This window comes from Lepisosteus platostomus, chromosome 6, assembly GCF_059453375.1.
Source record: "Lepisosteus platostomus isolate fLepPlt1 chromosome 6, fLepPlt1.hap1, whole genome shotgun sequence".
Lineage (NCBI taxonomy): Eukaryota > Metazoa > Chordata > Actinopteri > Semionotiformes > Lepisosteidae > Lepisosteus > Lepisosteus platostomus.
Window position 1 is genome coordinate 23,757,546 of NC_142616.1, and position 26,388 is coordinate 23,783,933.

Below are 26,388 nucleotides of genomic sequence, written 5' to 3' on the forward strand. Positions count from 1 at the left end.
TCATTTAACAATTTCAGTTTTTTTTCCCCCAAAATTGAAATTGATAATACAGAGATGGATCCATGAACTTGCCTGGCCTGTTAATGCAGATGTCTAACATTTAGAAATAAGAGACACTAGCAAAATTAGCAAATAAACACTGGATTCAAGTGTAATAAAGACTGCTGCAGACATCCCTGAGACAGACTGAAAAAGTGACCTTCAGATTTGCACTGCTGCTACATGTGAGACGCTGGACAAACATTTGCTGCCATGTTCAATTAAACATGATTCTATGCAAAGATAAAAGCTGAAGGTGATATAAGCAAACTAGCCAATTTTTTTTAACATATCTAATATTAGGGTTCCAGCTTATAAACTAATTAGGTATTACTCAGGATTTACTTCCTCAACACGCAGAATGTATATTTTCTGCTGTAAATTACACGTTTATTGTTTTCACCGATTTCTCCGTTTTAAAAGTAAAAAAGATCAGTAAAGCCAAATTGTTAAGTGTATGAAAACCCCTGTTTTCCACTATGGAGCCAAGGTTATGGCCCTGATCTCCTCAGCCTGTCCAGTCCCTGAGAGTGCATCTTCCAGCGATGACTGAGTCATCTCTCTCTTTCCACCTGCCACTGTCCTCAAGGTGCGAAACCTATTCAACTGTCTGGTCACATCTCTTTGAGAGGGCAGCGAGCCGTTTTGTAAGTGTTATACATAGCTGCCTCTTCTGAGCTGCTGTTTGTGCAGAACATTGGGCGTGCCAGGAACCATAAACTGTAGCTTTACACTTTCACCAAATGGGCTAACAAAATGTAACCACAGAAGAGACTTGGAAGAGAAATTGCTTATCCCAACCCAGATGGCAAAACACTGCAGCAGGACAGTGCCTCTGTACCGCCCTCCCCCTCCACACCGGCATGTTTCCAATCCTTTACTAAGCTAACAAGATTTACAAAGGGAATGATCTGTTACACAACGGCCCCATCACAGTCTCTGCTCCTACAGTCCCTCTTCATATTTATCTATAATAACAAGAAATATGACCGGATCTGTTTATACACAAGACCTAATCTCACTGATGTACATTAAACTGTGTCAAGCCGTCTGTGCCATTAACTTAAGTAACACAGGACTGTCTTTGCTTCTTTGTAATGTTAGTCCCCTCTGGGATTAAACACCACAGCACTGCAGGTCTCAAACAATCCATGACCTTCAATTACTGTTCTGGCAAGGTTCAACAAGATACATGTTAATTCTGGAAACACAGCGTTTTCCATCCTGACACACTGAAAACAAAACACTTCTGCAGACAAGAACATTTAATTAATATGGCTTCACTGAAGTGAGACAAAGGTCATTTAAATAGGATTTTAACAAAACTGTTAAATATTTGCATTTTCTTTCATCTTGTTTATTTGCTGTAATAAATAAAAGTAGTCCTACAGACAAAATATCAAGAAACTCTTCTAATACAATCATATTAGTCATGAGCTACTGAACAATACTGTACTATTAGACCAAAGTTCTTTGAACAAAGTTATTATTTCATACATGTTACATTATGAAAATAGTTAATCATTCAATGTTTTTCTTAAGTATGTGTCAGGAACCTTTTATCTGTACATGCTTTGTGCTGTACATGTAGTTGTGCGATAATCAATGTTAAAGCTGCACTGAGTAACAAAAATATGGCTGCACATTACAGTTTAATGACAGTCATCATGAAATTGCGAGAATGCATGCACAAATAACTAAGAAAAATAACTGACCTTGTTAGCAAGCACTGGATTAAAAACAGCTCTGGATAATGTAATGCTGTAGTAATGATGATTATTAGTATCTATGCAACATGAATATTAAGAGTAATACAGAGATGCATGTATTGTATCTCTATATGTAAATACAGATTTATACTACATTCCTTTGAAACACTACAGCTGGGTCATGACTCTATTCCTGTTTATGTGTGCTCTCTATAAATTTGTTTGGCAGACCAAGTTATCCTTTAAAACATCATACTGCAGTCCCTTCCCTGATGACAAACACCCCAACCCTCTGAAGGCAAATGCTTGCAGGAAAGTGGCAGAGCTCCAGCCAGCACTGCCCTGGGCTGAGGGTCTTCCCGAGAGGCCAAGGCAGACCTCGACAGCACTCCAGGTAGCAAATAACCATTAGGTTTTTATAAAGATTATATAGGTATGCCTCATTACAAACAGATTGGATTACTCCACATCGGCTTAGTGGCCATAGCTCTCTAGATATCCCTAATCCTCCTCAAGAACACAGAGGAAGTCACTTGAGTTCAGACAGTAGCTTCTTTGTTTCCACTTCAGCAGGCCCACTTCTGGCACTTAGGCAAAGGGCAGATAAAAGGAAGGCTGTGGTTGAATGTGTCTCGCGGTGAAAATTTGTGGTTGTTTTCTATCAACAAGAATACGACTTTCTACATCGTGCCTGTACTTGCTGAGCAAAACACCAAACAACAGGTCTCATAGTGGTCATCTCACTGGATAACTGTCCTAATGTACGCTTACAACAACAGGCTATCAGATAAATTGCCCGCCACAGTAAAAATTTAAATGAAATTGAATTTATTTTGTTTTTTCACCTTGAAGATTTAATGTTGCCGAAAAAAAATGAAAAAGTGAAAATACAAACCGAACTGTGAGTGTGTTAATTGTGTACTAATATTACATGTACAATCTTATTTTTTTCATGGGGAAAAACGTGTAATGAAAGCAGTGGTAATGACTGTAGTTGAGAAAGCTTTTTTTTTTCAAGGAGATTTCCATTAGAAACCAAGGTTTTCAATCTTTTCTGGCCACAAGACCCCTTTAATGAAACCCCACTGTGGACTCCTAATGCACACACATTTAAAGTGCAGTATTCGCTTATTAAAGTAATTCTAAAACATTAAAAGCAAATGTCCAGATGTCATACCATAAATTCTATGAGAAGAGATCCACTGCTGATTTGAGACACTACCCTAGAACTGAAAAGTGAAGATTCTGTCTCTGGACACCCCCTGGACAGTCTCCAATTGCCTGTAAGGGGTCTTGGTTCACTCAGTGAAAGTCCTTGGATTGGAAAAAATTTAAAAGGGCAAAACATGGTTAGAGAATACAAACACAGAGCAGTTTCTGATATTGTGCACAATAAAAATATCAACTGCCTACATCTGTCTCTTCCATGCTTTCAGAATGCAATGAAATAATGACAATGTGTAAACTTAGTTTTTACCAAAAAGAAAAAATATGATCAAACATCCATGTATAAAAGGAAACTTCACAAAGGATCCCAAGTTAAAAATATTGCGCTACGACTAAAGAAATAAAGAATTCCACCACAAACAAGGCAATAATTTACGAGGTTGTGGCTGCTTAAGCATTTTGGAATACAAGAATCATTATCTCATCTGTGTTGTTAGAACCAGAGCTGAACGATGAGATCATCTCTGGAGATTTCCCCAGAAAACCTTAAAAGCTAGCTTTATTTCACGTGTATAAAATATATATTGCACAGAAGGGGGTAGAAAAGAAAAGGGTAAAAAATGACACAGTGACATTTCTCTTGACAGGACGCTTTTAGAAACTATCACACAGTGGAAGAAAGACTATTATCAAGTGGGTTGTCTCCACAAATAGAGTAACTGAAGTCCTCTAAACAACGCAGTGAAGCAATACATTAGCAACAATTGCAAAGAATGTCACATTCATGATTTTTAGATTGTTTATTTTGCAGCTAACCATAACGGCATCAGTTCCCTATGGCTACTTTAGAATACCCCTTCATTATCACAGCCAATTGAGTCAATGAAAGTATAACAGCTGAAACATTTTTCTTTCCACTTTTCAACATTAACCTTTACTTGGTTTTCTGCAGCTTCTACACCCTGATGCAACCCTGATGCAACTCACACCACAATCACATACACCAAATTGGTTCCCACTGGGTTTCAAGCTACTTGAACATTGTTTGAAAAATTCAATGTGACCTCCAAACGATGTTACCAATCGGCCTCACCTGAGCCTGTTTAAAACTTGGGCATAAGACAACACTGTGCACAAAGAACTGATCTCTATTGTCACTGATTTTAGGGAAGAAAATAATCAAAATCCTAATATGGCCACCAAACCATGTGACCCATCAACCTCATTTTCACTCAGACAGCTTCCCACAGACCCCTGCAATCCCAGATCACCTTCATTTGAATGATAATGGATTTTAAACAGTTCTGAAAACAAGGCAGAATGTGAAAAATAAAAGAAAAACCACTCAGTTTTCATGGCTTCCAGGCATGTCCCAATGTAGTGTGTTTGACTATGACCTGGTGCAGGCATGAGAATTGCTACAACCTGTGTGATGCAAAATTTTCAATGTGGGAATTTTTCAGAAAAATGGTAGTCCAGCGGCTCCGATGGATTATACAGGACACCGTATTGCATATTTCAATTGTATACTCACAAAAATGTATCCCGGTAGCAGTTTGCCATACAGGATGCATAATGACAAAGAACAAAAGATGGTCAGGCAGCCATGAAAGTGTAGACTGCAATCCAGTTCTGCTATATATGGAAACTGCATTGTCACTCCTGGAGTGAAACACTGGAGTTTGCAGGCTTAAGAGTTTTACCAAGCAGATGGTGGCATTGAGGCATTAATGCAATATGTATCATGTTGCTGTAATAGAAGTCTGAAGTCAGGAAACAGGTTTTAAGTGATGAAATCATTGAAGTCAATTAGTGTAGTGGTTCCTGACCACAGCAGTTTGAATTTTGAGGAAACAATGTTAGTCAGGCAGCCATCTTGATTAAGCAGGAACTTAACTTTGGAATGTTTATGCACTAGATTGATACCTATCAACTTTGGAAATGGACGATCGGTTTGTGGTGCAAAATGTGTATCGACAGAAAACAATATGTAGCAACCTACATATTGGAATTGGATTTTAACCACAATGACAACGATCAAGTCTGGAGTTACCTAGTCAAACAGGTTTTCAAGAAGAGCAGTTAGCAACAGGGGATGTGTTTCGTCAAACACCCTCCTGTGGGCGTATACAGCATCGGTATAAATTGTGCCATTCAGAAGCAGCTTTGGTTGTTCCAGAATTCTGCTCAGTTTCAATTCAACTGGTGCAGGGGATCCCAAGTCAGAGGCGGTTTTAATTGTCAAAACAAAATGCCAGTCATGTGAACAGCTTGGTATAAGCAGGAGCCACGGTGTATCAGATGTTAATGGTACGCTCACTAGAATGAAAATGTCTTTGGAGTTAACTGGTCAGGTACAGTTCGTCTTAAGGATCATGTTATTGAAAAAGAAATGGTGCTCAGGCACTCGTCTCTGTTTACTTCATCACCCGTTGTGAGAATAAAAATTAATTCAGGGGTCCATAAACTTTAAAACCCTTGGTTGTCCCTTTCAAGAATCATTTCAATTGATGCAGCACTTTGTAAGACGTTTTTAAACACACAGGTAAGGAACTGGAATAGAAAGGGTTTCAAATGCACAGGTCAGGCTGTCATTGAGCTGACAATGAACCCCATTTTTCTTCACAAATTCCGTGGCCCATTTGTTCTGGTGTGAAGAACTAGTGTAAAGATGCCAGCCACCCCAGTTTTCCAATACGAATAGTTTCAGAAGAGGAAAAAAAAACAACAAGGAAGAAAATATTGATACTGCTTGAAATACTAAAAATCATTTCTATGACTACAGGCTGCCCTGTAGTAGCTATTGTAAGAATTGTTCCAACAACAGCAATAATAATAATAATAATAATAATAATAATAATAGCAACTTGCTTGTTCACGTCATGCAAAAAAGGCAGCTGTTCCACGTTCCAGCTCAGGCTGTGTAAACTGCACACTAAAACACAGCAAGATCTTTTAAATAAAGCCTGCATTTGGATATGCAAACAATTTTTGGAGTAACACTTTGAAAGATTAATGGAAGCACAATAACATTTTGCTCCATAAAAAAATTCACACTATTTGGCAGTACATTCAAATTGATGAGGCTGGTAGTAAATTGTGAACATTCAGCAGCTCCAACAGTTTCTTTTTCATGGTGTGCGGTGTTTATTTCCACAGCACTTGAGAATCCCTGAAATAACTTCCTATGGGAAATATTTTTCATAGCACAACACTTCCTTTGGAAAACGTTAGGCTGCTATCTTTTCTATGTATGAAATATTTATTACGTACTTATAGTTTAAAAGTTGAAATATTCCCCCCACTAGTCAGATAAATAGACCCGTTGTTAACATCAAGCAGGCAAATGTCAAAATTAACTAATCAGATCCTGCCTGGCCACTGTGAAAACTAAGATCAAAAACAATTTGATGCAGTAATTGCTGAAGCCTGCATACACTGCTCCTTCCAAAAAGCCAAAGAGGATATTGCATCATGCTGCTGTATTTTGCATTTCTGTATGATTTATCTTAGAAATAAAGTACAGTAGGTGACCCGAGTTAACTCAACTCCAGCAAGGCTCACAGCTTCATCGTCGTTGCAATTTTTGTGATCAAAGCCAGCCCAGGGCAGTCCATTAGGAACACTTGAAGGTGAAAGCTTTTCTGATCAAAAAGGAAAAAAAAGCAGCAAGGAAAATAGAGTTCTACATAATATACGGCTTCCATGACAAATAAATTCTGAGAGGACAGGGTGTTCCAACACGTTGCCTCGACAAATGGGATGATAGAAAAGAACAGTGAATGCAGTTATCCACTCAGACTTAATTACTTTCTTTTTAATCAAACCATTAATTATACCTAGGCCTACAGCTGCTAACACCATTTGTTTAGTAAGAGGAGTATGTTCAAGGTTATAATAGGAAGTCATTGCTAAATACTCGCTAAACTAGAGGTTCATCCCTTTTAATTAAGAGAAAACAACCCTTAACTATTGATCACACAAACAGGCTTCTGAACATCTATGGCATGGAGCAGCAATCCAAATGCTGAAATGGCCTTATTATAGCTGAGACCGTAGGAATGATGGGGCCCAAAACCCCACTATAAAAACAGACAGAAAATTAAGGGGTTATTATTTGCCATTAACAGACAGATCAGACAACACCTTTTACTCAAAATTACTAGCACATTTAACCTCAGAAATTCTTTGCTCAATGCTCAGCCACAGCAGGCAAAGCTAGAGATATAAAATCCAATACATAAACACAATTAACAGTTCGATCAAATAAAAAAGACATTCTGCATGAAAATGACTTCAGATGCAGAAAATATCAATATTCACATTTTTTATTTGTTCATCACATTTAAAAGTAATTATCACTTATGGAAACCATGGCGTGCCACTAAACACCATTATAGGTTTAAGCATTGATTTTTTATGTCATATAAAAATGCACAACAATACAGCCTTTATTTGCCTCTATGGGCCTTTCAAGATGATTGCAAGTCTGCCCACCAGTAGCTGCCACCTCAGCTTTATCAACTCTCTCCAAAGACATGCTTATTTGGTTCGTAACAAGCCAAGATGGTTTCCCAAAGACAGAGTTAATAGCAGGCTGATCACAGCTCTACTGCACTTCAGCAATCTCCCGAGGCCCAGGCATGGATTATTCCTGAAAGGTAAACTGGCAAGGGACTATGTCCTAAGGAATGTGCTGTTTGCCTGACAGATGTTTATGATAAAATCTGCTTTATCTTTGTATTCAAGGAAGTGTTTTCTCTTCTCCACACCTACTATTTTATTTTAACGTTTAAAATGAACATGCATTGACATTTACTAAATATTCAATAATGAAAATGAACACAATCACATGCTTAAGAAAGTACTGTAGTAAATCAAGTCTGTAGAATAGTGACATTCACTTGCTAGAAATTTGTTCTACTTCAGATGTCCTGTTGCACAAGCATTTTGCCTGATGCACTTTCTTACTGTTAGCACTGTTCTGCTTTCTGTTAAACTCATGGATTCATTGATAAATTGATTTTTTTACACTTTTAATGACTTTTGAATCATTTGCACTAATATGTGCTAGCTGCAAAATGCCACCCTTTAAGCTTTTGTAAAACATGCAGTTTAATTATTGCTTATTTATACCCCTAGTTTGCCCTGATAAAACATTAAGGACATATCAAATGTACACATTAAGAAACACTAAAAACCCCTTTTTAGTGCATAGATTCTATACTAAGTTACAACACAATATTACACAATGCTTCATCATCATTCTAAGAACAGGTGAAGGTTTTCTCTTCATGCACTATGCACTAAAGCTACTGAAGAATCTAAAAGAGGTGGGTCTTTTTAATAGCACATACCCTCAATTAATACTGGCATTCAATACAAACACAAGTCTTCACACATACAAGTAAATTCATTATTTTTTACTCTAATCCCCCTGAAATGTTAGCCTGCATTTTTGGAAGCCTGCTTGCTACATAAAAGCTTTAAAATTAGGACAGAAGAGCCTGCCAAATAATGTCTTTCAGAAACTGCAGGCAAGCTGCCAATAAGATATCTGTAAAGCAAGAAGGGCAACCATCCATTAGTTATAATGCAAGCTTTGCACACTGCACCAGATTGCTTTCAAGTCACATGGCACGCTGGATTAATTTATCTATTGCTACTTTTAAAGATGCAGAAAAGTACTTCACAAATGAACCGTAACAAGGAACAGTGCATTTGGTCTGATCAAATGAACGTGCCAAGGTCAAGATCATATTAATATACAGGATGTACCCAACAAAAAATTTGGGTGCTCATGACTCAATAGGCAGTACACAATTCTCTAACCTATAACATCGGTGCCACCTTTTGTGTTTCAACATAGTAAACAAGTAAATGCACTTCTGAACTATTCTCCTTTTCATTCAGCTTCCTCCCTCACTGCACCAGCGAATCAATGACTATGTTAGCAAGGGTAGGCTCTAAGCCTGTGCAAACTGTATAAAAACTCTCCAGTTCTGTTTCAGCAGTTTTTGCTTTTTTAACCATCTACATCACTTCAGAATAGTCATGCAACCCTAAAATACACTGACAACATTCTAATTAATGCTGGGAATAAAGTACAGTCACTGTTGAAGTGGCTTTCCTAAAACTAACCTGAAAAAAACCCAATTAGGATATCACAGAGCAAAAATACAGCCAGTCACTGGTGTGCTAGTTCAACTACAAGCATGTGATTGCTAAAGTCTCTTCTGGGGTGTAGCCATAGTTCTGCACAGCTGTTTCCATTTAAGAAGCAAAACATGCAAGAAAAAAAACCCCAGTATTACCAGATTAGTATCGACATTAGATTTCTGCAAACCTTGTCAGACTGTGGGATAAAATAGTTCCTTAACTCAAACTGTTCAAATCACAAGTGCTCTTTGTCATCTCCCCACATCTAGGCAATGCAACAAGTTACTTTACAAAGCAGGCAGGCACTTGCCCTGAACACTCCTCCGCCTGCTCCAGATATATTACACTGCGAAGACCAATCTCAATTTACCAATACTGGGACAATGATAAAGTGTTTTGATCAGTGTTTTGTGGATGCCAATTCAAGAAATCTGTAAATCCGTAACTCACCACCTCAAAAACGCAGAGACAAGAAAGTCACCCCAAAAAACAAACATACTACTTCAGTTTGTCTCTAAACATTTCTTACACCAACGTCACCCTCTTTTCCCAAATTTTCTTAAAAGAAAACTTAAGTCATAGTGTAGTAAAGAAACCAGTTGACAATTTGGCATTGAGAAACATTCAGATCACCTAAAGCAAATTTAATTCAAGAACAGTATAAAATTAAATACAGATTGTTAGATTCTGTCTAAATAAAAATTCACTCTGGAAAGGAAAAGACAGAACAATGGTTTACCTCTTAAATCTAAAGTATCATATTTTCTGAAGGAGGAAAAGGATATGACTGCCTAAAATACACTCCCAAGAATGAAGCTACTGGCAGGCCTGTGATACCACATATTTTCAGCCCTTCGGGGAAGCAGGTCTGTGAATTCATTTGTCTGCTGCTGATTGCATTTTCGAAGAACATAATCCTCCTTGCCTCTTCCCCTCTGCTGCCGGTGTATTGTAAGGATTCTTTTAATCAGAAGGCATTCCCAGACAAAGGAGCCCAATGGAGAAGTGCTCCAACTGCAAGGCAACAGGGCACTGATCATCAGTGAAGTCAGTGAAGTAACTCAGAACAGCTGCCCAGTAACCTTCATGGCCTGCTTCTACATAAGCAGGCACACTAAGATATAATGAAAGAGCTGCAGACAATCAGAGTGTGCATACACACAAAATGTATTCTACAGAATGTCAATTCCTTCCTGTACTATTAATTCTTAATTCAGCTGGAGCACAGACCCAAAATCTCAAAGCAGATTTCACAAGTGAGAGAGACACAAAAATACAGAGACCTTAAGCAAATAAACAGACAGGTTTGAAAGAACATAAACAGCGGGGTTAATCATTTGTTGTGTCTTGTGCAAGGCAGCAGAGTATTTCACTGTGCATCTGTGACTAGAAACCCCTGCAGGATTTCAGTCCACTCCTGGCACAGAATCTGCGGGAATGTGTGCCAGGAAATGGGTTCTGCCCAATGTACTCATTGGGGTTCATGCTCAGTAATTCGCCAGGCCACAGAAATGTGATGTTTGACTTTTTTTGTGATCTAAGCCTACGGCACCACCTGCACTTAACTGATTTCTTTAAACAGAAGAACGCTGGTCCCGATGTGTACCAGACCCCCATCAAGAAAGCTGATGCGCAGGTTCTGCCTCAGGAGTTGGCTGCTGTCCCACAGGCCAGGACTGCTGATATCATCAACATCATGTACACTCAGAAGATAATAGTTAAATTAGTTCTCCTCAACACAGAAGAGGAAAAAAAAATATTTTAATGTCAGCACTTAAGCAGTTGGACCCCCACATGCAGCCCGAGCTGAAACAATCCATTATCAGAAAGCCTTCTGGTTATGCGAGAGCTGCACGAGGCAGGACTGCACCCTGGACCTGCCAGAACCCAGAGGACACCTGCATGTACATGGAGAGAACGTGGGAACTGTGCACAGTGGGCCTCCCAGACACGACCCTTCAGGAATGATCTGCTTCTCATCACTTCAACCCTTTTCCTAACAATAGACTTCTTAAGAGCCCTGTCTGAGCAATAATTTACAGATTTTGACAGAATAAATCAATTTACGGATATTCCTGTATGACGTTTCTTTTAAAAAAGCAATTTGCAAACCGTTCAAACCCAAAATACTTCCAAAACAAAGAAAAGGACAAGAAATTCAACTCATTTATTATGCAGACCTAGTATTTCTGTCCAGTGCAACAAACCAGTGAATTAGTACATTCTAAATAAACCTTTCAAAATTCAATATTATTTCCCTTGAGTAATGTTAAACATTTATAGTGGCATATGGAGAAGTCATGCTTAAGTTGTACCATCTGCAGTATCTCACAATACTTCAAACTCACTTCAGCTGATGATTTGTATTATATGTTGCAGAGTATGACTTAAATGTTAACTTTCATTTTCGATATGAATACAGCAATACTCAGTTATTCTAACATGAGAATGATAAGGGATGCCAACGTCTACATATGCAATGTGTTTTAGCAGCGCTTTTTAACAGCAGAAAAAATGATGCAATCCAGTTCTAAATTTAGCCTGTTAAGAGGAAGAAAAACTACTTTAAATTCTAACAGAGCATTTTAAAAAAACAAGAGCGAAAAATAATTAAGGTTCTCATTCATATAAAACTGTATACAGTAGTGAAAAAGCTCTCATAACGGAAGCACTATAAAACATAGGCTACAGTAATGGGGGAAATGAATGAAGAACTCACCACAAAAATGCACTTCCCCTCAAAATAGTACATGAAGTATACCTTCTTACTGCAAATTCTCTGCCAGGGCCACCCAGGTAGTAACAAAGGCAATCAATTACACCAGCCTACTGCACAGAACAGCGTTCTCCGAGTCTGCCGAATGCATAAGATCAGGGAGCATAAGAAAAGATGTTGAGCTTTGTAGCAATCAGAAGTAGGGAAAAATAAATCTAATCTTCTGAGGGTGTTCAGATACAGCTAACATAAGTCTCTAATACTCCAGAGATAGCATACAGGAAACCCACAGAAATTTCACTTCCCCACACCCTGACTTTAAGGTAATCTGAAACGGGTGTGAACACTTCCACTGTTGAAAAACAATGCAAACCCCTACTGGCAACACGTCTCTCTGCAGCTCTGGAACATGCAGCAACACATTTCATCTGATGTAACCACAAAGTGCCTTCCGCATGTCCTAGCGTCTCAAAGCAACATCATTTGCTCTTCTTACATTTGAAAAAAATACACCGTGCAAGCGTAAAATCAGATTAATAGAAAAAACATTTTACTATCAAATATTAACTCGAGATTGCAAATCACAGAATGTGGAGAGACAGGTTTCTAGTCGTTTGTGTTTTGCAATGTACTCAAATAAACGTAGCGTTTACAGCTTCAAGCTCAGAAAGGTCATTATATATTGGTCTGAATCTCAGCACAGGCACAGACATACAGCAGATAGACTTTGACAGTTTCTGCTCAAACTGTGGAAATCGAAGTCCAAGGTAAGCAAATGCTTGGCTCCATCCCTCAGGGTCAATACACAAGCAAGCCTGATCTTGTGTTTCACATGGCTTTAAGTCCTCAGATATCCACAGAGCATGAAGCAATCTGGCCATGAATATCCGCAAAATCATGCAGAGCATGCAGCGTATGTGTAGTGTGAGGCCAGAAGCGAGTTAGGTCGGAGTCCCACCTTCAGTATATAGCAGCCTTTTGGTAATGCACTGCAAGGAAGTACTTGTGTAAAGTGACATGATAATGTAACACTACCAATTAGATCAAATATTGCTCCCCTTTTACATCTACATGTTGTACAGTATGTAGTATTTTCCACAATGTCCTGTGCTTTGGGTATTAGAATGTTTACCAGAAATATTTAAACCTATATTCATCACAATACACATATCACTTAAAGTCTGACTTAATTGCCTCAGGGAAGAAAGCTCTCACACCTTTCATTTCAGTGTCTGAGGATAATGTTTGGTTAAAACACGCAAGGCACTCAAAGTTTGGACATGGACCACAATCCCAAATCTTAAAATAAAAGTCTTATCCTATTAGGTACTGAGGAAAAGTGAATTCCAATTTGAAGTAGCTCTAATTATCATAACAAAACAAAGCAGATAGGTTCGCTAATACATGCACCATTTTACAGTTCTGAATTCTTTTATTTCAAGATTAAATACATGACTGAGCAAAGACAGGGGCTTGGATTCATTAGAAGATAATTAAGCAATCTTATGTAAAAATACGCAACAAAAGTTAATTTTAAACTACTGCACGTGTAAATAAATATTCAAGACATACGGATAAAAACCAGGATAAAAAAAGTTCCACATTACTTTCTAATCAAAATATAAGCTTTTGAAAAAAATAATACATTCAAGGCATTTTTTGCTCAAATAAAGAGTAAAAAACATTTGACCATTAGAAATAGCAATCTCAACATAATATCTCAAACAACATAACTTGAATTACTTCAGTCAGCCTTGACATAACTCTGAGGGGTTAATACTATGGCTCTCAAGAGCACAGATAAAAAACCGAACACTGCTTTAGCAGAGGAGGAAGGGGGACGTCCTTTTAATGCGAGTCGATAGGCCTGCTGTATGGTAATCTAATTTTGAAATCCAGAGCATTTGTATTGAGGTACAGTGATCTTCTATCCCACCCTACATGCCTACCGCTATTCCAGTCCCCCCTCCCCACGCCCTGTGAAGAAAGGCTCGAGTAGCCTGAGGCTCCCCCTGTAAATGCTGCCTGCCAATGATTGCTACCATTAAGCAGCCAGCTGTGCAGTTGGCAGTGAAGGATCATCTGTATATTCCCAGTCTCAGCATAACCCCCCCCCCCCCCCTCCTCAACTCTCTCTCAAACACTCGGCAATTTCCAAGAACCCCGACCACCACCCCCCCGGGCAGCTGCACACATGCTTGGGCAACATTAAGTATCAGCACACTTTACCAGATGATTGAAAACTTGGGAACTAGAGGGCAGGGGGGAGCTGGCTAAAGAGAGGCAGCTCTACCAAATAATTATGGGCTTACCAGTCTAATACAGTATTTTAAAAACATATCAGCAAACGCATAAAAGCAATAAATTTAGCCCCCACAGACACAAGCACTGCTCAATCTGTACTTGCAGCCTGGTAAAGAGACTAACAACAGACAAGGACGTCTGTTGTTTTGTAAGTTATTAAACCAATATTACTGTAAAAGTGCAGTAACTCAACAGCATACAGACCTGAATTATTACATGAATGCTGCAAGTAAGTGATATTCCAGCTTTACTGACAGCTAAAGCAGATTTTAAGTTGCATAGATATTCCAGTCATAAGGTAAAAACGTGTGCTTTCCACAATTTTGCATTACAGAGTTTAATACATAGTAGATTTCAAAGCATACCCTTTAAAAAATATGACTGAAACTTATTTTGCACACAATATTTATTTGCTGTTTATATGAAGATCCTTTTCTGAGGGTAAACAGATCAGATTCCAGTGTATTTCATCAGCCTGACTGAAGCAATTTAAACCCCCCAACAAAAAGCTATTGTAGTCAGTGTAAACTGTGAGGGTGTGCTGAAAACAGTAAATGTCTATCCTTTATTTGTCTTAATGACAGCTCAGACAGTGACTCTTGGGAGAAGGAGGAGCCAGCAGTACCTAACAACGTTAATCATTTCCTGGGTTTTAGAAGAGACTAGATTTGCTAAGGGTGAGCTGGGGTCACTTGGACTCAACCAGTAAATTATTAAACCAGACTTGCTGTGCAAGTGATTATTCCTTACAACTTCAAGAAAGAACTGTGTTATATAATGACATTCACCTAATTTAGAAAGCAACTGAAATAATAAAGGCTCTTTTCTCTATTTTCCCAAATAGAGAACTGCTGTAATTTTTACATTTTGTTTTGAAATTTGTTAAATAAAGAAGGAAACAATGTGCAGCCCACACATAGGGTGAAATGCAGCTCCTATTAAACACTTATCCTGAGCGATGTGCAGTTAACTGAATGTTTGGTCGCTAAAATTATTTAGGACAGAATTCATCAGGTATGCAGTAAAACCATATCTTTTGAAGTGCCAATGGACCAAACATGATTGCCTTACAGAGAACTAAAAATCATTTTTGAGTATTCTATTCCCACAGACAATTCTTTCTGCATGGTAAGAGCAAAATTCTTACAGCAGCAGTAGTTTAAAACAACATTTCAGGACACATTACAAGCTGGAATCTGAAAGAGTTTTTAGATAGAAGAGAAACTAAGAAATTAAAAAAGGGAAACAGAAGCACACAGCTGTCTTTGCCTGTCCCATGCGGAGAGCACACAACAGTGTTTCCCACAGCAGCAGAAAAACAGACCTGACCAGCTGGCCCCTTGTTGTGTACACCAAACCAAAGACTTAAACTCAAAGTGTGTGAATGAGCTTCACTTAGAAGCATTTGCAAAGTGGCAGTTGTTATTTAACAAGGTACAATGCTAACCAGCTGCAAACTCCTTGTGACTGGGTTGAACTGAAAGGTGACATGTTTTAAATACAACATGCTCAGTACTTCCAAGTCTGGTTTGGCTTCGTGTTGTGAGATGATACTGCAGATCTTTGGCTCTATGAATTAACCAGCCTGTCACCAGCAGCAGATATACACTGGTCTGACAGTGTAGAGACCTGCAATACCACTAAATATATATAACATTTTCAGTCTCAAACATTGCAAATATTAATACTGCAGCAATTGCGATTCTTAAAGTAAGAGCACTCATTTCTGAATAGTTTTGCTTGTTTTTCATTTTTTGAAAACTAGAAAAAATTCTAGAAAAGGGCATGATCCACGTTTTAGTACAGGAAGTGGATATCGAAAATCCCTGCGCATCAGTGTCCAATGTGATTGGGAGAGAAATTAATTGCACTTTTCTAAATCACAGAAAAGGCATTTAACATTTACTACTGCAAAAAAGCATACCATTTACCATTGTCAAAGTTGCCTATATATGACAGTTAATAAAACTAACTTGCATATTTGTCATCTCTCAGATCACGAATTGCATAAAATGTTGGTAGAGCACTTTAATTGTACTACTTTTGCATTTAGTTCTATTTTCCTATGTTATCAGCTGTCATGACAATGACGTTTTAAAATGTAAAAAATAACCAGCAGTGTTTCTTTTTAAAGTTATTTTCTGAATTAATGAGCAAAATGATTTGCTCTCGTCTATACTAAATACTGCTCTGTGAGCAGGGTGTTATTTATTTTTTAGGCAAGTTATAAAAATGTGGGCATGTTAGATCAAAGACCTCAGACAAAGATCACAACATTCTGTGGCTGTTCTATGAAGAGTCTTGTGTTAAGAATTCTTGATGTTCCACCAACATGAAACAGAACACATCTCTTTTAAGGGCTGGCAATTTGGTCATATTTAACTTATCGCAAACTTTATATTCCTCTTCTTCCATAACATACACAATAAGTTTCTGTTCTTGAAAAAAAAACTTTGAAAACACAAACATGCAAGAGACTGTTTTTAAAGTGTGAACTGAAGGGAACTACAGTATAAAGTATGACTTTTCCCCGGTTATCATTCTGAACATTAAAACTGCACAGATATCAACACCCATCTTCCTAGTTCCCATACAAACAAATCTTTAGCCCAGATTCAATTTTGATATGATAATAAAATGGAATAGAAAATGAAGGAAAATTGCCTCTTGGTGTTCAGAATTTACCGGGATGTCTTCCAGAGATCTTGAAAGGCAACAAATGAAAAATATGCTTGGTTTCCTTTCCAAAAAAAAAAAGGAATAAGCTTTCAAGGTCAAATGTTAGCGTTTGATTTTCACAAGCCAAGGTCATTACAGAACTGTTTCTCCATACTCATCATATCCTCAACCCCTAATAATGATTGTAATATTTATACACTGCATTTTAATAAATCAAATCCAAAGCTTAATCTTATACTAGACGTTTTCTAAACATTAACATCAGACAAAATTTAGGCTACAGCAAAGGTCATGAATTTAGACTATAAAGAATGGAGAACACAGGAGTAGAACAGCAACGGGCAGCCAAACCACTACTAATTTGCAATGTCAGCATGTTCTGAACAGAACTGGATTCTTAAACCTGAAAACCAGTGGAAAGGTGAATAACTCTGGCAGGAGTTTTAAAACCCCGTCATCTTAATGAGAGAGAAACGGGTTTGTAATATGACAACAGCCAACAGCCTTCAATCCTATTCACTTAGAACACATTTTAACTCAAGTACAAAAAAATAAGTTACAAGTTTAGTCACGGTCCGAATTGTAACAAACAGGAGGACACAAACAATCCTTGTGATCAGTTTGGGGCCATACAAGTTCTTCACAAAGAGTATGTCAGAGGGAAAAGATAAAAGCTCACGCCCCACCTAATACAAAGAGACTTGGCCTCCTTGCTGACTCAGGGGAATCCAGGAGTAATAATAGGGTGTATGGCTCCCTGAAATTACAGCTATAAATAATGTAGTTCAGAACAAAAATATACACAAAAAACAAAAGGAGACACTGGACATAAAACCCAAGTCAAGAATGTTCAATTCAGCTATTCAGCAGCCAGGATTCCTCCTAGATTAGCAGGATCTATTTGCCTCATGTTTTCCATGTTATAAAAGGTCTGTCAGGGTCCACATGACATGCTGGGAAATCTGAGCTCTGAAAATGAAGCACTGTTGAGCTTACGTTTACTTTCAACCAACTGACCTTTCTACAGAAATGAAGATCATACTTAACTTACACAAACCACCAAATGCAAAAGATTTTACTTCCAATAGCATGCTATTTTAAAACATTCTACCTCCTTCCCCTTTTTAAAAGAATACCTGTCTAAGACAAGATTTAAGTTTCATAACATTACGAGCTTTTATCGTACAATGTTGCTCATTCACAGTTCCAAACTTATCATCAGACAAACATAAAAAACTGCAGGAATTCCCCCACCCCCTAAGGCCCTGCTGGAGCACACAGGCCGTCGAAAGCCAGACAATGGCACAGTCAGGAAACAAGCTCAGCACACGGAGTCAACCATCCTGTGCTTTAAGGCTATAAAATCTTTAGCAGAAGGCAAAAAACAGTAAGAGTTTTTATGTCTTTTGTACCAAGTGAGGTTAAAGATATAAGGAGTGCCAATAAAAAACTGAAGATAAACGTGACACAGAAAGCCATGGGTTAAATCTTTAACATCTCGCTGTGTGACAATATCTTGCCTTGAGGTCCCAAAGCAGTATTAACATTGCACATTACTTCATGTAGGAAATAACCCCTATAGCATCAGAAAAGAAGATCATAACAATCTGCTTTTAAAAGTGCTGAATGGGTTTGTGTTTCCATAGTTTCAAATCTTTCGTTTTTCAATCAGGCATATGTAGCATGCAATTAAAAGGACTAGCAACTGGAAAAAAAAATAAATACTGCCAAAGTAGGAATAAGAAATCTAAACGCGAGGACTACAGAACTTTCAGAGTGCAAGACATCACATACATGCTGTTTTTTTTTCCTTGACAGTGAGACGTGCACTCTTCCCATCAAACTGCTTGATCTGTCACTAGTACTTTCTTTGAACTCTTATCGCTAATTCCTGTGCCAGATGGCGCTGTGCTGCACGTTACATAATCAAAACACAGACCACATTTCCTTAGCTACACAGTTAATAGTCTGTAATCTGTAGAAAAAAAACCACAACTTCACTGTCCATAAAATATTTATAACCTTTACAAAGTAGCAGGAAAAAATGCACACTCCAATCGGATGATATCTGACTAGCAGCTGTTGTCTTCATTTGCTGTTTTATTGTTTAAAACAGTCAGCAATCAGCAGGACAATAAATGTGCGAGGGTATGGTGACTCACCAAGGCAGGCCACTGCGTCTGCTTATGCTTTGTTCCCTGAAGCTGACCGTTCTCCTTCTGCTTTGCCCACACAAGCTGGTGCTCCAACAAGAATATTCGGAAATCTTCATAAACTTTGACCCACTCGCGCTTCTCCCATTCAAGGTCATCAAACTCGACATACACCTGCAGAGACACAGAAATCGTGAATTAATACAGACCGTTCGGCTTCACCTTTTGTGAAATAGCACAGAGATCCAGAAAAACAAACTTTAACATCTGCACACTTTTTACAGCTGCCACTTCTTACTAACTTTATCACATGAACAGGATTTCTCTTCCTTTCTCAAATAAGGCATATTTTTAGTGCTGGAAGAGAGTGGAAAAAAAAAAGGAAATTTATTCAGGCCACATGTGTAGTAGAATTACAAGGCTGCCCTGGAGTTCTAAAATTTCATATGTTTCACTGCTAAAAGAGACATTCGACTATAGCATAATCCTTTGGGAATTTCCTAGTCCCTAGCTCAGAAAAAGGATATGTTCTCGCTCTAGTATGAGAAAGACTGAGTGTTCTGCACTGAATTTCTGCAAAACGAACAAAGTCCTTCAGTAACAGTCACCATCAAGATTTATTGTTTCAAACGAAATTGAATATTGGAATATGACATTTTGAATGTCACACACAAGGTTTATCAAGTAAAAGTTTTAACTTTAATCCAACATTTAAAATATATTCCCTTCTATGAGATGTATTTCCTGCAGCAGTGGTGTGTCATGGCCGTGATCACTGCTGTTTCACAGCTCTTGGGTACTGGGCTCCATCTCTGTTTGAATCCAGGTTTCCTCTGTGTGGAGTTTGCATGATTTCCCTATATTCACATGGATTATATCCAAGGGCTCTGATTTTTCTCACCTCCCAAAGACATGCTGGATAGACGAAGGAGTGTCTATAAATTGTCCCTGAATACTTGTGTGTGCTATTGTGTGTGGCTAGGATGTAGTCCCTTCCTTATACACTAGTTTCCCAGGAACCTAAGGATGAATAAGAGGCTGTCTGGCAATGGTTAGATACCTTTCTACAGCATTCAGGCCATCTAAACACAATTTTTCCCTTTGTCAATATTTGATTCTGTGATATCACAACACAGAAGCAATTCACAAATAAAACAGCAGTGAGAATTTAAGCAAATATTCTCATGGAAAAGGAACATTAGTGATTAAGTGAAATTGTCAACAATACAGATCAAAAGTTCATTTCACTAACAGATGTTAAATACCAGATTAAAAACTTGAACTACTGTACCACTGTACGACATTAACCTTGTTAAAAAAACAATACATCTATGACTTCCCATATTTTTTCATGCTGAGTTTTGTACAATGGATTAAAAACAAACAGTTTTGAAACAGTGGTATGAGAACCATAAGTGCTCACTGTTGCCTGAATCATAATAGGGGGGAACAATTTCCAGCACTGAGCCTTGTTAAACTCAAAGGAAATTAAAGGTAATCTACCGCAGGCTTAACAGTCAACAGTGTACCACTGTGCTGCAAAAACATTTTACAGCAGCTCCAGATTCCCCCCACCCCCATAATTCGGCTTGTTTCGGGGTGTTTAATTGGTCCCAGAGCAAGGAGGTTTTGTGGCGTTCTGCTCCTCAGCACATAGCTGGGCCCCTGCCAGCAATGTGCCATCAGTGCTGCGGGTCCACAGTCCACAGTGGCAGTGACAGAAGATCTGCTCTGCTCTGGGGCTGGGGGCCTGGAGCGAGCGGGCGATGCAGGGCCCAGCAAGACCACACTCGTACAAGGAGCACTGCCAGACCCCTCCTCGAGTCCAGGTATTCCAGTTAAACAACAAACAAACCACTCAAAAGCATCAGGTCCTCAGATTTCATTTGTCCCTTCTGCTGTGCGTGACATTATGCCAAGGTGCTCCTGGCACACACATTGTGTTTTAGCCCTCAACAGACTTTCCAGTGAATAAAACATTCCTCAGAACAGGCTCCTGAAACCTACAAAAAGAGCAACTTTAACAAAGATTTGAATAATATCTAAAAAACAAAAGGCACTTAAGCATTAGTTCCACTGCCTCTTACAGATACTAAAACACATATGTCCTAAGAAAGAAAACGACTCATACAGTATCTGAAAAGACCCAAGTTAATAGCACGCACCTTCAAAATGCAAATATATTATAAGAAACTATTCTAAAACTAAGAATTACATTTGACAGATTGAAAAACACCACCAGAAAGCTACAGTATGTTACAGCAACTCATGGAAATTAAGTCTACTGTTGGTGTTGTATCAAAATGTATTAGAAACTTAAAACATCATAGCTTCTCCAAATTTTTCCACAATGTTTTAAAAAGACAGCAGTAGAACCAACAGTTTTAAAACCGACAGTATATGTATGAGACAGCCCTTAGAATCCAAGACAGAGCGGCCTTTATGTGGGTTTAGAACTGTTCCAGTCCAACAGGACAGCCATAAGTCAAGTGCTCCAAAAACAAGTACATGTAGGAAAAAGCTTAGTTTCACTTACAAAAAAATGACCTTTAAATTCCTATGAATTCACTTTTAATATTTTAATGGTTAAGATTTTAAATATAGAAAACAGTATATTAAAATAAAGCGTGCTTAATACAGAAGCTGAAAAATAACAATCTGTTATTTTTCACAAAAGTGTCACACTAAGTAATATATTATTTTACAATAATCAAGTAAACAAAAAACAGCAAATAATTTCAGTTTTTCTTAGTAACTCAAAATGTTCTGAAAGACTGATCTTTGTTTTACTATGTGGTCCTAAGAGGAAAACCACAAAGTCTGCCTGCTTCCAAAGTGATTGCAAAACTGCATTACCAATTACAGACAAAATACGTAAAAACAAGTATGTTGCATAACGTGGGTTTTAACCAGAAATGCTTTTGGGAACTTCAGTGGATGTGTTTTTTTTTTTGTTCTTAAACTAAATGCTGGTTTTAGCTTTCACATTTTTTTCTTTGAACAGCATTCTCGAGCATGCCCTTATACCTATAAGAACTAAAAGGTCTTCCAGTTTGGGGAAAAGAGCTAAATATATAAATATTCCAAGGCAGTAAAATCTGACTCTCTCCTCCTCCTCCTTCTCTTCACACTTTCACTCCAGCAGGCAGACTGCCAATCTCACAACAGCAAGCCCTGCGTGTCAGCACTGAGCACGCCTTCCTTATTTCTGCAGCGAAGGAAAAACGCACGTGACTCCCGAGCAGTCATTTAAAGTCATCACACTGGTTATGCAGCAGCTACAGATTCTGAGCTTCTCTTCGCAACCCTTGTAAGAACACAAGGGTCACTTTCCACTGCAACCAATAATACTCTTGTAATGAATTCGCAATTTCTTTTAGTTCGTTTTTGTAACATTTATAGTAGGATTTGCAGTAACATTGATATACTGTTTTATCAAATGCTGGGCATTTAATGTGGACGGCAATTTCAGCTTACACAACAATTGGATCCACTGTCAACTGCAAGGGAGCTAAAAAAATGAGTATTTCCTTTTTCCTTCCTATTTCCTTTGTGGTACTTTTCACAGCGAGTGGATTGTCTCTGCCCAAAACCAGGCACTGACCTGCCAGACCAGGGGTACTCAGGCCAAAGGCAGGGGCTAATGAATATAGGGGTGGTGAGGATGAAAATCACGTGTCTGGTATAAAGAACAGCCCTGCGCTACACAGAAAATTTACTGGCTAAAACTGTGAACCAGAATTTTAACACAGCTGAAGCTGGCAAGTCCAGAGGAAAGGGGTTACTGTTTTTGTTTGCCTACTCAACCCAGAACTAAAAAAATGCTACAATAACATCAGCCACACAGTTGCACAAACACTGCACTTTTCCTTTGACGGAAATACAAATAAAATATAATCTCACCACAAAACAATCTTAAGGACATAATGAGTAGAATGGTACAAATAAATATGCTTTGGGCTTCTTTGGTTTAGGAAAAACATCATACAGCATGAAAAAAAAAGATAGTCCATTTAAAAAATATCACTAAATATGGTAAATCATTAATCCATTTTATATTTCTCTGAGCAAAAAGAAAATTGAACTTAGTTTAGTTATGAATTTAATTGAAGCAGAACATAGATCAATTTACTGCACTGTATTTTCCAGGTACTTCGAGAATGCTTCTATATTTGTACCATAAAATCTGCCCAGACCTCAGCAACAAGGCCTGTACAAAAAACTAAGGTACTGAGAATTTAATGCACTATTCATTCTTCCTCAGCTCAGCCTTCTGATTTACCAAATATTGTGGGAACTACAAAACAAAGAACAGCCTGTCTTTAAAATAAGTTGCGTCATAATTATTACAATATACCAGCATGTCTCCCTCCTTTGATGGTCACAAAAACCTGAGGTTCAGGCACCAAGCTGCCGATGAATCATGAATCACCTCATGAGTGCTTAGTCATCAAACATTTGAAAATATCTGAAGAGCCTTTCTTGAAAGGCAAGTCAATATAACATACAAAAATTAACAATAGCATGCACCTAGTCTTTCTTTGGTCTATGGTGTTTTGTCAAACAGAAGACTCATACAGGCACAAAGCAACATGCAATGGACTTTGCTATTAAAATAAAAAAAAACAATGCCCTATCATTAATTTCAGTTTTTTAAGTGAAACATTTAAGCCACTAAAAAAACTTCTGACTGTCCTGGTCTGTCCAACCTTCACCACTAATTGTGAACTATGGAATAAGTGTAATTCATATTCCTTTTAAAACAGTAATTTCCTTTCAAAACAGTAATTTGGGATATTTGTTTACTGGCAATGTCACCTTATTTAAAATTACTCGCATATGCATATGAATAGGACAAATAGCATCAAGAATCTGAAAATTGGTGGTGTTCAGAATACTAGAGGAAAAAAAGCACTGTACATATGTGCAAGATACATATTTTTATACAACTTCAGATTTGAAAGTCAGCAACACTCATACACTGTTATTTGCATTGATCACATTTCAGAATTATATGAATTCTGGTTCTTTTTGCAGGATAAATTCTGTTAAAGTCCGAAGACCCTGACGGTACAAGATCCTCAGCCCTGAATTTTAAATGGAAGCTAACTCTTGGGCTGTTGCCCCGTCTGTTAACATACACCAGCTGAAGAATGTGACCTAGGCTTCACCCTTATTTTCTAAAATAATGAGTCAATAGGAAACTGTTTACTAATCTTTCACCACTGCCTCTTTTATCTGCTCCAGTCATCTGTTCAGACATAATATGAAGCAGAAAAAAGTTTAACTGAAGTTGCAATATTACTGGCATATATCTCAGAAAACAAAAAGAAAAGCTCTTAGAGATTGCAAGAGCACTGACACACTTCCGGATAATCCACAAAATCAAAATTAACAACGACGCAGAGAATTCAAGGAAACTGCTGGCAAGTGTGAAAGAGCAGACTTCTGTGTACTGTACATTTCCTGCACATATCTGTCTCTTGGTTGGAATGATTGATTGATACAGAGACCACTGTCCACTTAATACAAAAAAATACTGATGTGGATATGCCACATTTAAACATTTCCATCTCCATACAAAGCCTGTATTTGTCAAGACAGCCTAAAGCCGTGGTTTACAAATATTGCACAACTGCTGCATGTGTTTTACCATGCAAGACATTATGTAAACACATTGCGATTAAGAAACATCCTTCTAGTTTCTATGTCAACCATGTGGGTTTAACAGACCATGTACCAGAAGAAAAGAAGGAAGGCGATTTTCAGCAGAACACTAATTCACAGCACTCTGATCCTTCTCCAGGTTTAGACTTCATCTGTTCATGCATGCATAATATTTGTGAGTCTGAAGATCATGCATTGCAGATGCATTATATAACTGTGTTAAAAGAGATGGTTTATTGCTTGATATTGCTCACTGTTTATTGAACTAGACAGAATTAGACACAACAGAGACATCGAATGTGGTCACAGTGATCCTTATAGGCTTTTTGATATATAAATATAATAACAAGTGATAACACAAATGCCTACTTCAAAGTATAGGCATATTGCATTACTGTAAGTTGCAAATAAATAGATAATTCATTAATTCAGAGTGAACAGTGTTTTATATAAGTTGTCTATATCTGGTCCTTGGCCTGATGCCTAAAACAAACCTTGGTTTTCCACTTCCTAGCTTAGTTAAAAGAAGACTAGAGATGCATTTGGACTGAAAGCATCCCCACTTTTTAAAACATATATAAACCCTGTATTTTACTCAGTTGCTAAGTTACCAATAGCATAGTCATGTTTCTACACAGACCATCCCCCCAACAGATGTTCTCTTGGAGGGAGAAGTCTTGATTTGGGAAAGGTTCTGGTGACAGGAAGAGCAGAGGGGAGACTGCCCTTTTGTCAGGAGCCACTGACAGACGTAAGGGTAGCAAGATTGCTGCTGTTGTCAATTACTGTTACACAGACTCCCAAGTGTTTGAAGAAATAGCGTCTCCTCAGCCATGCTGGGCAGGTGCTTTCACTGAACGTGGGGTGTTGCCTTTAGGAGGAAAAATAAACCAAAATCATCTGTGCAAAACCAGACGGAGATGTCTGCAAGTACCTTCACTGTATTATCTGCACTGAAAATTGTTTTCACTGAAGAACTCACCCACACATAAACTACTTGAGTAGAAAAACTAACAGACAGATAAAGACTATCAGCAATTTTGTCTGTCTTATCTGAAGAACAGCAATTAATTCATCACATTCCCACAATGTCGGACTCAGAAATTTTCACTAATTCAGAAAACAAGTTTATATGGTTACCAAGATTTCTTTTTCCATGTTATAGTATTTCTCTCCTGTATTCTCTCTCTCTCATTTTAAGATCGTTTACGTCAGTTTTTTTTTTTTAAAGTCAGGGGTCTTTATGACTGAATATAATACAGAGAAACAAACACATGGTGACAAGACATTTTTACTTGTCTGTCACCATGTGCCACATTTATAGAAGAGGATTTTGGGGCAGGGGGGTGTCAAATCAAAAATTCCTTTTTCATTTTGTTACTTATTGCGATTAAAAAAAAAATCCAAATCAATAATGGCTTTGCTCAGGGTGTTCAAAATCTGCTTACAGCCAAAAACAGTTAGGCTCATTTCACTGGCTGACCACAGCAAGTGATGTCCAATCACTCCAAGCTCCTGACAGAGAGCCTTCTCTGTACAGCAGAACCTGCCTTTCAATTCACTGAACAAGAGAGCGCACTATTTTGTATTTGGACAGATTAACTAGGATGAAAGGACTAGGACTTGTGCTGAAATTATTTTCTTCTTTTAAGGCTGCAAAGTGCCGGCCATTCCAAAACAACATCCCAAACCGTGGCGCTGGGAGTAAGATGTTCCCCCGAGCAGAATCCCCCACCACTTTCTAAAACGAGCATGGACTGCAGAACAGCGTCCCCATTTCCCCTCTGTATTGCTG

The 26,388-nt window shown here is 38.1% G+C and overlaps 1 protein-coding gene across 4 annotated transcripts in view; it reads right to left on the bottom strand.

The window, feature by feature from the left end:
* The window catches only part of jmjd1cb (jumonji domain containing 1Cb), a 99,150-nt gene that overhangs the window by 39,262 nt on the left and 33,500 nt on the right, over positions 1-26,388 (bottom strand). For 2 of the 4 annotated variants that reach the window (XM_088634939.1, XM_088634938.1), the window contains exon 2: positions 18,936-19,100. In XM_088634939.1, coding sequence (XP_088491065.1) covers positions 18,936-19,100 — 165 coding nt within the window. Of the gene's footprint in view, positions 1-10,640; positions 10,707-11,793; positions 12,030-18,935; positions 19,101-26,388 lie in introns of those variants that run through there. The other 2 variants (XM_088634941.1, XM_088634940.1) reach the window with 2 other exon arrangements.